Source organism: Lynx canadensis, chromosome B3, assembly GCF_007474595.2.
Source record: "Lynx canadensis isolate LIC74 chromosome B3, mLynCan4.pri.v2, whole genome shotgun sequence".
Taxonomy (NCBI): domain Eukaryota; kingdom Metazoa; phylum Chordata; class Mammalia; order Carnivora; family Felidae; genus Lynx; species Lynx canadensis.
Genome location: NC_044308.2, coordinates 42,431,641 through 42,447,146, shown reverse-complemented (window position 1 = coordinate 42,447,146; position 15,506 = coordinate 42,431,641). Strand labels below are relative to the sequence as shown.

Sequence of the window (15,506 nt, the reverse complement as noted above, 5' to 3'; positions counted from 1 at the left end):
CCCAGTGTTGGGATGGCCTTGAAATAGCCATGGAGGGATTCTGGAGTGAGCACCGACTAAACCCAGAATGACTCTAATTGGACCCCAGGAGAATAAAAATATAATCAAATGAGAATAGATAATGAGTCGAGCAAACGTCCCTTTAGACACAAATCAGAGACTTTTTGAGACATCCTTTAAAAAGACACCTCACTAGAAAGCTTATGAAGGTAATTGAAGAAGATTTAAAGAAATGGAAAGACATTCCCTGCTCATGGATTGGAAAAATAAATATTGTCAAAATGTCAATACTACCCAAAGCTATCTACACATTCAATGCAATCCCAATCAAAATTGCACCAGCATTCTTCTCGAAACTAGAACAAGCAATCCTAAAATTCATATGGAACCACAAAAGGCCCCGAATAGCCAAAGGAATTTTGAAGAAGAAGACCAAAGCAGGAGGCATCACAATCCCAGACTTTAGCCTCTACTACAAAGCTGTCATCATCAAGACAGCATGGTATTGGCACAAAAACAGACACACAGACCAATGGAATAGAATAGAAACCCCAGAACTAGACCCACAAACGTATGGCCAACTCATCTTTGACAAAGCAGGAAAGAACATCCAATGGAAAAAAGACAGCCTGTTTAACAAATGGTGCTGGGAGAACTGGACAGCAACATGCAGAAGGTTGAAACTAGACCACTTTCTCACACCATTTACAAAAATAAACTCAAAATGGATAAAGGACCTAAATGTGAGACAGGAAACCATCAAAACCTTAGAGGAGAAAGCAGGAAAAGACCTCTCTGACCTCAGCCGTAGCAATCTCTTACTCGACACATCCCCAAAGGCAAGGGAATTAAAAGCAAAAGTGAATTACTGGGACCTTATGAAGATAAAAAGCTTCTGCACAGCAAAGGAAACAACCAACAAAACGAAAAGGCAACCAACGGAATGGGAAAAGATATTTGCAAATGACATATCGGACAAAGGGCTAGTATCTAAAATCTATAAAGAGCTCACCAAACTCCACACCCGAAAAACAAATAACCCAGTGAAGAAATGGGCAGAAAACATGAATAGACACTTCTCTAAAGAAGACATCCAGATGGCCAACAGGCACATGAAAAGATGTTCAGCGTCGCTCCTTATCAGGGAAATACAAATCAAAACCACACTCAGGTATCACCTCACGCCAGTCAGAGTGGCCAAAATGAACAAATCAGGAGACTATAGATGCTGGAGAGGATGTGGAGAAACGGGAACCCTCTTGCACTGTTGGTGGGAATGCAAATTGCTGCAGCCGCTCTGGAAAGCAGTGTGGAGGTTCCTCAGAAAATTAAAAATAGACCTACCCTATGACCCAGCAATAGCACTGCTAGGAATTTACCCAAGGGATACAGGAGTACTGATGCATAGGGCCACCTGTACCCCAATGTTCATAGCAGCACTCTCAACAATAGCCAAATTATGGAAAGAGCCTAAATGTCCATCAACTGATGAATGGATAAAGAAATTGTGGTTTATATACACAATGGAATACTACGTGGCAATGAGAAAAAATGAAATATGGCCTTTTGTAGCAACGTGGATGGAACTGGAGAGTGTGATGCTAAGTGAAATAAGCCATACAGACAAAGACAGATACCATATGGTTTCACTCTTATGTGGATCCTGAGAAACTTAACAGGAACCCATGGGGGAGGGGAAGGAAAAAAAAAAAAAAGAGGTTAGAGTGGGAGAGAGCCAAAGCATAAGAGACTGTTAAAAACTGAGAACAAACTGAGGGTTGATGGGGGGTGGGAGGGAGGGGAAGGTGGGTGATGGGTATTGAGGAGGGCACCTTTTGGGATGAGCACTGGGTGTTGTATGGAAACCAATTTGTCAATAAATTTCATATATATATAAAAAAAAAAAGACACCTCACTTCAGTTTTTCCAAGTAAAACTTGTACGTATTTAAGGTGTACAACACGATATTTGGGTGTTTGTATACCAAGTACCCATTGTGAAATGCTTACCAAGCTAATTAACATATATCCATCACCTCGCGTAGTTACTGTGTTTTGTGTATGTGGTGAGAACACTTGAGATCTAAACTCAGCAAATTTCAAGTACATGTTATTATTAAAGACACTATGCTGCACATTGGGTTTCCCGAACTTACTCATCTTGTAACTGAAAGTTGGTACCTTTTGACCAATATCTCTGAGCCATTAATTTTTTTTTAACATTTATTTATTTTTGAGACAGAGAGAGACAGAGCATGAATGGGGGAGGGTCAGAGAGAGGGAGACACAGAATCTGAAACAGGCTCCAGGCTCTGAGCTGTCAGCACAGAGCCCGACGCGGGGCTGGAACTCACGGACCGCGAGATCATGACCTGAGCTGAAGTCGGCTGCTTAAACGACTGAGCCACCCAGGCGCCCCAATTTTTTTAATGTTTATTTAGTTTTGAGAAAGAGCGACACAGCGTGAAGGGGGGGGAGGGGCAGAGAGAGAGGAAGACACAGAATGTGAAGCGGGCTCCTGGCTCTGAGCTGACAGCACAGAGCCCACCGTGAGGCTTGAACTTCAGGAGTGGTGAGATTACAACCTGAACCAAAATCGGACGCTCAACCGACTGAGCCACCCAGGTGCTCCTGAACCATTAATTTTTTTATCTAAACTACACCATATCCAAATTCTCTGTCAACTGTTAAAGTCATGGAGACATACAATCTAGGTATATATTTATTAATTTATTCAGTGAACCAAAACCAAAGTTAAAATATGAGTCTTAATCTTGTTCCTTTCTTTTTCCCTCCTGTATCATTAACTACATCAAGTATGGTTTTTTTTTTAAGAGATTTTCAGAAACAAGGACTTCCTGTAATACATATAATTGCATAGAGTGATAGTAATTTATAACTGCCTACTGTCAGGCTAGGAACTGACACCCGGAACGTCCTCTTATGGAACGTGGGTTATGGAAAGTTAGAGGGAATGGGGAAAGGGATGCCAGAGATGATAAAACTCTGATTTGGTTTGAATGTCTTTCCGCCTCTCACCAACTACCTGAAGCTACATATGCCCTTTCTCTGTTTTTTTTCCCCCTTTTTATTTGATCATGAAATGCTCAGTGCTGACACATCTCACCTGTATTCCTTGTAGGCTTACCTCCTGCACATGCAGCTTGGTTGGGGGGTATGGACAGGAACATAAAAAGAAGTGTAAAAAATGGACCCTGATTCGGGGAGCTTGCAGTTGAATTGGGACATGGTGCTAATAATCAGAAGACGTGGAATTGATTCGTGGCTCCTTAACTCACTAACTGGGTTACCATGAAAAATTTATTAAAATGCTCTATCTATGAAACAGGACAGATAATAATAATAATAATATTACCTATACGTGACCTAAAGGGTTGCTATTAGGATCACAAGGGGGAAATACTGTGAAAACACGTTACAAACTAGGAAGTGATGTCCAGGAAAGTGTTATTAATATTTTAAAAGGAGTTTAGGGGTAATCTGCCTCAGAATGCAAGTGATGTCACTGGACACTGACTCTTCTCCATGTTGGCTTTATCCTTGGGTTCCATCTATTGGCATGATGGCTCCCAAGAGCTCCAGGCCTGTGGGACTGTCAGGTTCAAATTCGGCAGAAAATAGTTTGTCTCCTTCTCAATAATTTAAAAGCAACTCTTAGGTCTGAATCTCAGCGAACTAAATTAGATTACATTTATATCCTGAACTAATGACTATGACCAAAGGTATGAAATACTCTTATTGGTCAGGCCTGCATCAGACCCACCCCTGAAACTTGATATGGATTCAACACTAGCTGAAACATACGGACTGAGTGAATGGGAGGAGTGGTTCCACATAAGAAATCAAGGTATTATTACCACACAGAACAATTACTACCAGGTTATCAAAACCAATAAATATCATTTCTGATTTGGATAAGGATTCAGTTAGAAAGGGAATGGTCAGAAATCAGTTATGTTGTCAGACAAGTTACAAGCACCAGGACTCATACATTTACCACGTTTACTGAACTCAAAAAGGGCCAGCATTTACACAAAATATTCTCCATGAAATCATCTGTTCAGATCTCAAATTCTTTGATTTCTCTAATAAGGACCAAATTGCTTTCTTTGAGTTCATAAATAGTCTTATCTTCCTAATAAGATGCTTGGTCTCCTTAACAGCTGAAAATCTAGAATACTGGTCTTCAGAATGTATTACATGCACCCTTGGAATGAGATACCTTGGAATGTGGGAAAAGATATCAATACATTTGTTTATATTTTCATTTTAAATCAAGAAATTAAGTTTTCTCAAATTAATGATAAGCACTGTCACAGTGCCTTTTGTTGGTCCAGATGTCAGAGGTTCTTGGGAAAAAGGGGGGTCCTCAGCCCTTTGCTTTCAGCACAGTATGTCTATAGCACTTGCTGGTGCTTGGTTTACTGGATTTACCCATACATGATTAAAATTTGACAAAGAAAACCACCCCAAAATGGATAGATGACTTTGAAGTATTTATGCAAAGAAATGTCAGATTGGAAAAATACTGATAGTGTAAACACAACTGAAAATAAAAACATGGTCAACCTGATATTTTTCATATTCATGGTCTGAGTTCTTTGCGCACCACCTTGTGGGGTTAAAAGCACCAACAAATTCAATGGACCGACAAGAGGTTGGCCAGTGAGTTCCTATGGAGGAAGAAACTCGTGCTACAGACAGCATTTTGAAAATAAGTGTTTGGAAATGCTTTTTATTCTTAACCGATTTTTGTTAATGAAAACTATGAAGGTATGTCACACATAAAAACCTCAATAGTTGAACACTTAAACTTAGATATGTAATTTGCTGATTTGTTGAAAAATCGTCCGATAATGGGTTCTTAATAGGCATCTAAGCCCGTTTGTTGAAAATATAAGAATACAAACTTTGCAGGGCACCTGGGTGGCTCAGTTGGTTAAGCATCCAACTTTGGCTCAGGTCATAATCTCACAGCTCACGGGTTCAAGCCCCACATCAGGCTCTGTGCTGACAGCTCAGAGCCTAGAGCCTTCTTTGGATTCTGTCACAGTCTCTCTCTGCCCCTCCCCCTTCCCTCTCTCTCTTTCTCAAAAATAAATAAATTTTTAAAATTAAGAAAAAGAAAGAATACAAGGTTTGTAAGAAGAACTGATAAATGCCAAGCATGCACAAGATGAAGCAAGGCAAAGACCAAGGCCCGACTATTTCTACCAGTGAGGACACGATGAACCACTTTTAGATTCAGACCATTTATTATCCATAAAAACAGTGAAACAAGTGGTAGCAAAAGCACCACTTTCTGTGGTTCTTGTCCAACATGCTGAAAGAAGACACCAAAACAAGAAGAAGCAGATGACTGGGATATGAATTGTGGGATATCGTTGAGGATCCGATTCTAGACTGCCACTAACAGGTTTTATATTCAGCAGGTCTGTTCTGAGGGGAATGGGGCAGAGAGTTCCACACCTCATTGGTACCTGAGAGGCAATGGGAAACTCTTCATGACAGGTTCCCAGAGAAGATAAGCAGGTGAGTAGGAGATGGTCTCATACCAGCACCTATGGACCTCATCTCCGCTGGTGTCCCAGGAGGTTCATGAGGTGTTCCACTAGAACTCAGATTAGCTGTCCTTCAAGTCTTTGCCTGCGGTGTCTGTGCACAGTGGCTTGGGCACCAGAGCAGAGCTGCTCCCCTACAATTAACAATCAGAAAGGATGGAAATTTATTGGTAGAATTTGCAAATTGAGAGATAGGTTTGAAAAATACATGTTGTGATTTTGTGGCTGTAGCCATTTGTCCATTTCTTCATTCGGATCTAAATATCACTGTGAGATAGTTTATTTATGTACAACTACCATTAGAATAAAAAAAACCCCAACAAGTTGGAATCAGAATTTTTAAAGTGCCGTATCACAAAAGGTTAAATCACATTTTCAAAAACAAGAAAAATTAAATATCTATTTCCCTCCTTCCTTCCTTATGTTCCTTCTCTCTTTCTTTCATTAAATTAATTGAACAAGGAGACTATGACTACAATGACTAATGTCATGGTGGCCTACATAAGCAACCCCAAATCTAAGCCTGTAAATGCCTCAAGCTTATAAAATTAAAACCTAAGGACAAGTGATGACAAATAGGCAACTAGACTTTACACTATAGCCAATCAAATAATCTTGTTTCTTTGTTTCTTCACCTTCTCTATATAATAATTCATCCCCTTAACTCTTGACCACTTCCAATTTGGTGCTACCTGGTTGGAAATGATTTTTGCTCAAATAAACTCTTAACATTTTTAACATGCCTCAGCTTATCTTCTAATATTTACTTTCTTCTGTCTGTTCCTGGCCTCTCTTTCCTGGATCCATTCATAGGACGGCAGGAAATAAACACTTAGGGGGCTGCAGGGGAAGAGGAAGATTGTTAGAGGGAGCGCTTCCCTCACCACCTGAGGGAACTTGATGTGGACAAATGGGTGACTGGAGGCCCAGAGTAGGATGCTGGGTATCATTGGCATACTTTTCCAAGAACCAAGTGTGCCTTGCAGCTCTTTCAAATGCTCCAGGCATAGCAAAGAGATTGCAGCTCTAGCAAAGGTGTCACAGCTTTACAAACTCCAAGTTTTTCTAGTGTGTTTTCTTTAAGACTAGCTTTTTCCAATCAGGAGAAAACTTGTCATATGATTGCCTCTACTCCCCAGCTGTCTGCTCTTGTGTATAAGCTATTTACATCAAATACTTTCCTTATTGATTAATCATTTCTTGGGGCCAGTCTACAAGTTCAATGTCTTGTTACTGATATTTTAGACAGTTTCATTTTATGCTCAACGATGAAGAATTCAAACAGTACAAATCTGTTCAGGGTACCACACAGAGACATATTCATGGTACAGCGAGTGGATACTCTCTTTGTGCAGAGAAATACCAGGGAAGGGACATTCTGGGGGTGAGGGCTAGAGGACTTGAGTTTGGGACAAACTACAGTACATCTTAAATCTTAATGCAGGGATACCTGCGTGGCTCAGCTGGTGAAGCGTCTGACTTTTGGTTTCAGCTCAGGTCACCATCTCACGGTTCATGGGTTTGAGCTCTGCATTGGGCTCCACATTAACAACACAGGGCAGAGCCTGCTTGGGATTCTCTCTCTCCTCTCTCTCTCTGCCCCTCTCCCTATGCGTACGTGCTCTTTCTCTCTCTCCCTCTCTCTGAATGTATAAATAAACTTAAAAACAATCTTAAAACACTAAGAATTTTGGGTAAGGTATAGATATGGAAAGATTTTGTATATGGTGAAAGCAGAGTATTAGGAAATTAAATCCGATGATGGTTCAGTTTAAATTCATTTTTTATTTTTTTTAAAGTTTTTTTTGAGAGAAACAGAGGCAGTGCGAGTGGAGGTGAAGCAGAGAGAGAGGGAGAGAGAGAATCCCAAGGAGGCTCCATGCTGCCAGTGCAGAGCCTGATGTGGGGTCCGAATCCATGAAATCACGAGACCATGACCTTAGCTGAAACCAAGAGTTGGACACTTAGCCACCTGAGCCACCCAGGTGCCCCTAAATTCATTTTTTAAAACATAGATGTGCAAATATAGATGTAATAGAGAAAGTGTGTATATGTATTCTAGAGTTTAGAAGCAATGCCATCCCAGTAGCCACGGACAAACTTAGCACTCAGATTTTGGTTTCTAAGTACCATCAGTCAATATAAGAAATCAAGAAATCAACCAACAATCGAGAAATTGTTGGTTCCAGAACTAGGGTATCAGAAGTACAAGATGAACCTGGAACAAATTTTAGATTCAGAAAATAAGTAAGTGTTCAATGAAGGACATAAGAGCCAGCTTGAAGGGGCTCCCAGAGATCAAACGTGGAACCAAAATAAATAATTGCAATGGGTTATAAACCATTGAATAAAAAAACCCATGGGTCCATACAGATATAAATAAGAAATGAATATGTAAATAAATTAGGGAAAAGGCAAAGTTAAAATGTCAACTAACAAATGTAAAAAAAAGATGAAATTCTAAAATTGCCATTTGTCAATCTCTGTAGTAATAAATATTTCAGGCAAGAATCATCCATGAATGCTAAAATCTATGAACTACAAGAATATTAAGAGATAGGATATTTACATAGTCTCAAAGTATCTCTCATAAGAGATTTGTTAAATGCAACAAGGAAAACAATAATCTTTACAGTAAGGAAATCTGGTAAACAGCATCACTCTAACCAAGTAATCAAAGTTAATATCACAAGCAATGAGACAAATTGTTACGTGTCTCTAATATGGTGCGTTGAGAAGATGTATCACTTCTGTTTTATTTCTTCAAGAAATGCATAACCTGAATATAATCACAGGAAAGTTCCAGACAAATAAATTTATGACCTTATAGAAAATGTCAAGATCAGGAAAGCCTGAGATTAAGGAAGATTCAAGAGATACACCGATTGAATACAAATTGTGATCCAGGATTTTCCCCAAATATTATCGGCCAATTAGAAAAACCTGAATAGGTTCTGCAGATGACCTGAGAGTACTGAATCAATATCAACTCCTTGATTTTTGTAAGGGAACTGTGGAAGAGAATAACTTTATTTTTAGGAAGTACACAAATATTCAGGAATAAAAGAGCACATGTCTGCAACTTATTCCCAAATATTTCAGGAAAAAGAGATGACAGATAGATAGATAATAGGATAGTAATGAAATAAACAAATATTTAGAGGATCTGGTTGAAATATGGGAATTCTTTTTACTGCTTTCGCGACTGTTCTGTATCCCCTACATTATTTAAAAATTAAGAAAAAATGATAGTGGTGAAGAGAGCAGTATAGAGCAGATTGAGTAAAAGGAGGGAGATATGGTGGCTCTGGTCTATGTGACCAGGAGGAGAAAGAGATGAAGATTCGCAGAGCTGCGTGGACAGTTTAGACAAACGAGGCACCATCTCATGGTGACAGAGTCAGGAGACATCGGTTCTTTTTTAAATCAGGAGCTGTTACCAACCTGGAAAATAAATCCTATTCTTTTTTTGCCAAATAAAATAAAATGCAGATTCTCCCCTTTAGGATAAATACAAGTGTCTGGTCATCTAAGAGTATCTGATCAAGGCCTTGCTATTCAAAAAGGATGAAAAACTCCTCATAGTAATGGTGAGATTTTAGCACACATCAGCTGAGCTGTTGTTCTTTTCTCTGGAACATGGCAGATGGAGTCTGAAATATACAACCAGTGGAATGGAAATGTGTAATTCTTTGTGTTTATGTCATTTAGTGCAGTCACCCAGGTATGTTCCCAGTAGACTGCCCTTTGTACGGACTTAAGACTGGAAACACAGATGTGCACCAGCCCATTCAGCAAAATTATACTCATTTACAATGAACAGAAGAAGGGATGTTCAACTTGTATTTAAAAACAAAAGAGTGCAGGGCACCTGGGTGGCTCTGTCGACTGAGCGTCCTACTTCAGCTCAGGTCAGGTTTGTGAGTTCAAGCCCCACATCCGTCTCTGTGCTGACAGCTCAGAGCCTGAAGCCTGCTTCAGATTCTGTGTCTCCCTCTATCTGCCCCTCCCCCTCCCGGCTCTATCTATCGCTCTCTCAAAAATAAACATTAAAAAATATTAAAAAAACAAAATGGTGCTTATCCCTGTTAATATGAATCTTGCTATAACTAAATGCAATTATCTCATTTAACCCTTGCCATCTTCACACCCAATAGTTTCAAAAGGACAAAACTGAGACATAAAGATGTTAAGCATTTGCCCCAACATCACACAATTACCCAGTAGCAGAGCCTAGATTTGAAGCTAGTTCTTTCCGGCCTCAGACATTCTGCTCTTTCTCCCACCGCACCCATTTCCCCTTTCTTACTTCCTAACAGGAAGAAGCACCCGCCTCAGCAGACGCTGACCTCACACTCAGCTACAGAGAGAAGCCCTATTTCCCTAAGTCTATCCAGTCCCCCTCTTGCAGGGAGTGGTTCAAAATTGGAATTGCAACCCAATTTGGGCCAATCAAATATAGAGAGAAGTTTTCTGGGGCCTTCTGGCCCCAGTTCTTCCTCAGTCCTACGGGAGTACCTGTAGAAACAATGCCTTTTCTCCAGTCTGGACTCTACTGAGAAATCATGGGGTAGTCCCTGCTGTTCCTGGCCAACATCCTGAGACTACAAGTGTGACCTGCCTCAGGATGGAATGTTGCTGTGGATGGCAGAGTAGAGATATGGGACAAGATATGGATCAGGAATGTGAGTTCTCGATCACTGCTTCTACCCACATATGTCCTGGATCCCCTCTCGCTTTTCTGAAGACTGTGTTCCTAAAGTTCTTCTTGATTTTCTTTCTCATCACTATCTACATCTCTCTCTCTATTTTGCATATCCCAAACATGTGTTGGATTCTTTCATATTAAAACAAAATAAATCTTCAACTCTGTATTCTCTTCCAGTTCTAGCCCTTTTCTCTCTTCCCCCTTTTCTAAAACTTTCTGTGTGTACTTTCTCACCTTCCATCCACATTTTAACCCATTCTAGTCCAGCTCCTGTTTTGTTTGTTTGTTTGTTGTTGTTGTTTTTTGGTGGGAAGGGGAGTGGACAGGCAGCAAGTGTAATAAGCAAAGAACTCACATCCTTACATCTGAGGTTTACCTTGGGTGCCACATGACGAGATTTCCACCCCACCCCCAAATCTTAAGGTTTCTACAGAGGCCTTAATGCGGCTCAGTCACATGCATGGTCCAGATGGTCTCGGCACCATGTCACTCTCTCAGGGCCGTGACCTTGTGGCAGCTTCTGGGAGTGGGGAAGGCAAGCGGGATGCACATTGTAGTCTAGTTCCTGTTATGACTACTGTCATAGAACTGCTCTTGTCAAGTTCACTACTGACCTTCATCTCGCCAATGCCATGGGCATTTCTCAGCTCTCATTTTTCTTACAGGAAAATGTAAGTTCTTACAGGATTTCCTTACAGGTTTTCAGTGGGGTGAACATCTCCTCCTTCTTGGAATGCTTTCTTGGCTTCCATGACTCCACACTTCTCTGGTCTTCCCCTATCTCATTGGCTGCTGCTTCTCTCTCTCCTATACTGATGCTCCTCCTGTACTGAATTTCTCTATTCCACCTCTTTCTATATTTGTTCAACACTCAATCAATATTTATTGAGAGTCTACCCTACCATATGCCGGACTCTGCTGCATGCACCGGAAATAAAGCAATGAATAAACACATTTTTTAAATAAAATCATACTTTCTGGTGGAGGAAAAGTAAACAAACAACAACAAAATAAGGGAATAATAGAATGTCAGGTAGTGATAGGTGCTATGAAGAATAATAAAGCAGTAATTACAACAGTGATGTTTTTTGAGGATGGCCAGTGAAGGACACTCTAAGGAGGAGATATTTACATCAAGAAAAATGGAATGTGTGAGAGAGAAGTTAAGGATGATTCTAGGTTCTCAGCTTGCATAAAAGAAGTAATAGTGGTACCACTTATTGAGATAAGGAAGACGAGGGGAGGAGGAGATTTGGGAGAAGAAAATCAAGAATTCTGGCTTGGATGTATTTAGGGGTCCTATGGACACATTAAGTGGTTATTCGTATAGATTAGGTTTCTCTTGTGTAGGATTCCTTCCTTGAATCTTCGGGGAACTTTCCTGACTACTCTATCTCTGAAAGCATCCCATCTGACACTTCTCTCTTGCCCTCCCCTAGTTTACTGTCTTCATGATAGTCACCACAATCTGTAATGACCAAACTTGGCTATTGTTGGCTACCCCCACTAAAACTGTGAGTCCTGGGAGAACAGGAATCTTCTCTGCCTTCTTCATAGCTGCACCCCCTGGGCTTAGTATTGTGTCTGTCACAGAGAAAGGGCTCAACTTATCAGTGCTGAATGAGAGGCCAAAGGGTACACCATCCTCTGGAGAAGTCAGGACACCTTGGTTCTCATCTGAGCTGAGCCAGTCACGAGCTATTTGACTTGAGGCAAGTCGACTTTGTGGTATTTTCTCAATTTCAGAAGTTATTTGATCAGATGATTTCTCAGGGCTAATCTGTCCACTTTGAAATTATGTTCAAAATCCAGGATTTGGGGGGCACATGGGTGGCTCAGTAGGTTGTGTCCCACTCTTGATTTTGGCTCAGGCCATTGTCCCAGGGTCAAGGGATGGAGCCCCGTATAGGCGTCCCCACTGACCGTGGAGCCTACTTAAGACCCTCTCTCTCTCTGTCTCTGTCTCTGTCTCTGTCTCTCTCTCAATCATTCTCTCCCTCTGCCCCTCTCCCCTACTTGTGCTCTTTCTCTGAAATAGAAAAAAAAAAGTAAAAAAAAAATAATGTAAAATCCAGGATTTTATGTATATTATGATTTGTACCCAGAACCTCATTGCAATAACAGGGCTGAAGGGTTTTTTGATGCAGAATGAGTCCAAACTATCGCTTATTACCAGAGGAATCCTGAAGGGTTGTATATTCCCACTCCTGGCTCCCCTAAATCATCAGTCTCAGGCAGCCAGCCATCCATTCTGCTAGGCTCCACTCCACGACCAGGGAGGAACAATTGGAAAGAAAGCAGCAGAAGTGAAAGAGTCCATTTCCTGGAATGTTATTGGGCACCTGTTCACCAGTACAGTTCCAGCCTTTTTAGGTATGCTGCCACATTTCACGTGTATTTAAGGTTTATTTCGATATTAAAGCATATTTTTACAAAACCCTGTCAAGCAGGTGTTAGTATCCCCATTTCACTGATGTAGGAAATGAGGTCCAGGAACATGAACTGATCTGCCCTAGTTCAGGCTAGTGGCAGAAAAAAGACTGGAATCTGTATCCCCCACCCCCATCCCCTCATTGTGCTTTCTATCACACCATAGATGCCTATAGTCAAGGGCAAATCCTCTTGATAGAATCAGTTTCCAGTGGACTCAGGTCTATTTGTTGAAAAAAAAAAAAAGAAATTTAAAAACCTCTTAAAATCCAGTGTTCAAAAAGTTGACAGTTTGTTCCAATTCATCTAGGAAATCCTATTGTAGATGCATTAATTACTATCACTTACATGCAGAGCTAGGTGGAAACAATACCACACATATATCAATATGTTTACAGAGGCAGAAAAGATTTTTCTGAACCGGCAAGATTTCCCAGGGCTCCTACTGGAGAAGGAAGAGGGGGATGCCAGGAATACCTTCCTTTGAAAGACCTTCACTTCTTTGCTTTTCGTTTCCTTAGCATTTTTTAAAGACTTCACTATCAAAAGAAACCTGTTTTCTTAATAAGAAATTCTTTACCCACCAAGATATCCTTACTACAGAATGTCTGACTCTGATGTGTGTGTGCACGAATAGAACCTATGCCACATCAAATATGTCAAACTCTATGTGAATCTTAGCACTGGGCATGATTCTGAAGGAATAACTGAAAAAGCAGTAAGAGACCCTTAGTATTGACATAAAAAACAAGGAGGATAATCAAGGCAGATTGGGTATAGTTCCTTTTTCTCCCTTCCAGCCACAAGCTCACCTTTTTGCCTTTGAAAGCAAAAATGGTCTAGGAAAAAAGGACGGTAAGCTATGAATAGAGAAAAGCATCCTTAATTTTTCCTTCACTACCAATAAACAGTGACAAAAACAGATACCTAAGAACTAAAGTGTCAATAAAGCAAGAACATAAATTGAAAAATGAATAAATAACGTTTATTTTGTCCGAAGCGGCTGTCGGTGTCCGAGTTGCCAGCGGTCCGAGGGCGCCCCGAAGGGGCGGTCTGAGCCCCGGGCGCCCTCAGGGCAGCAGCAGGGAGCCCAGCAGCAGCTCGCCCTGGCCCAGCGGGCGGCCCCGCTCCAGGCCGCGACCCCGCTGCTCGGCCTTGACGCGCACGGCCAGGCGGCGCACCTGCTCCTCCGAGAGCCCGTCCAAGCACACGTCCTGGTGGAAGGCGGCCTTGCGGCTCCGCCGGACCACGGCGCTGCGCTGCGAGCGCGGCTGGCCCGGCGGCCGCAGGACGAAGCTGACGCGGCAGCCGACGGCGGGGGGCTCGGCGGCTCCCGCGGCCAGGCCCTCGGTGCCCAGCAGCCGGACGCGGAGTCGCCCGCTGGCCCGATTGTACTCGGCGGCCAGGCGCAGGGCGCCCCCGGCGCGGCCCAGGGCCACGGTGCCCTCGGCCTCCAGGCGCTCGGGACGCGGGCCGGGGCAGGGCGGCGGCGGCGGGGACGCGGAGGGGGCCTGGGAAGGGGGCCCCGCGACGGCGCCGCGCTCCTCGTCCTCGTCCTCGTCGCCGTCCCCGCTGGACACGGAGGGGGCGCGGACCAGGCCTCGGCTCGTCCGGGCCCGCAGCGCGCGGCTCAGCAGCCGTTCGGAGGCGCGCAGGAGGCGGCGGGCGCGGGGCGGCGGGGCGGGCGCGTCCGGGGTGGGGCGGAGGCCCGCGGGGAGCTCGGGGGCGGAGGCCGGAGCCGAGTCCCGGGGCACGAGCGGGGCGGCTGCAGGGCCCCCGAGGAAGAGCGACTCCTTGCGGCGGGTGTGCGGGCTCTCCAGCAGCGCGCAGAAGCCGTAGGCGGTGAGCGCGCGGGGCAGGTGCGGCAGCGATAGGGCTGCCTGCGAGCGCGGGTCCCAGTCCGTGTGCCCCGCGCTGTCGTCGGCTCCTCTGGGCCACAGGTCCGGCTCGGCTGCGCAGCGCCGGGGCAGAGCGGCGGCCGGAGGCGGAGACTCGGGCGCGCAGGACGCGGGCAGCCGCGGCGGGATGCAGAACTCGGGGATGCGGTCCGGAGTGAGCACGTTTGAGAAAGCGGGCTCCGGAGTGGAGGCGCGGAGTCTCCCGAGGAGCCGCATCCTCCGAGGCTGAGGCTGAGAGTGGTGGCAGGAGGCCCTCCTGCGCGAGAGAGAAGCTGCTGAGTGTAGACCGCTACCGGGGGCCCCCCGAGGGGTACCAACGGGCCTGCGACCCCTGGCCAATCCAAGCCGAGCTCTCCTCCACCCACAAACCTGCCCGCCTTCCATTCATTGGTACTAAATAAACGAAGTAATCGAAATCAGACCTTTCCTTCTTCTTCAGTCACTGTGGGTCAAGAGTTGCAAGTTCAGGGCCGGCTGCCTCGCGGTCCTGGCTGGGGCGCCAGCTTCAGCACTCTGGCCAGGACAGTGGCGCTCCTGTCTTATACTGGCAGCCTGAGTCCCGCCCAGCCGGCCTAGAGCCCAACCCCTGGAGCCAGGGGACAGCCCGCCTTCCAAGTCACCCCTGCCCGCCGCCGCTGGGGCCCCTGCAGTGGGTGCTTGGGTGTGACCCTCCGGTCAGTCTTGGGACCTGCACCCACTCTGCGTGCATGGAGCCCCTTACACAGGCCTGGAAAAGGTTGCAGGTGAAGAGAGGACGCCTGGTCGCCCTGCCCAGGGAGAACTTGTGGTGGCGGAAAATGCTAGCGGCCTGTTGGAGAAGGTGAAACAGGATGAGGAAGCAGGAAGTTCCTTTTTGGTAGGAGCTAAATCCTGTCACCCTGCACAGGGA

The 15,506-nt window shown here is 44.2% G+C and overlaps 1 protein-coding gene across 1 annotated transcript; it reads right to left on the bottom strand.

The window, feature by feature from the left end:
• Nucleotides 1-13,789: 13,789 nt before the first annotated feature.
• LOC115517131 (C2 calcium-dependent domain-containing protein 4A-like) lies at nucleotides 13,790-15,116 on the bottom strand. Its single transcript, XM_030320258.1, has 2 exons — nucleotides 15,040-15,116; nucleotides 13,790-14,873 (listed from the first exon to the last, which is right to left on the bottom strand). The coding sequence occupies exon 2, from the start codon at nucleotides 14,831-14,833 to the stop codon at nucleotides 13,790-13,792; it is 1,044 nt and encodes a 347-aa protein (XP_030176118.1). The 5' UTR covers nucleotides 14,834-14,873; nucleotides 15,040-15,116.
• Nucleotides 15,117-15,506: the final 390 nt, after the last annotated feature.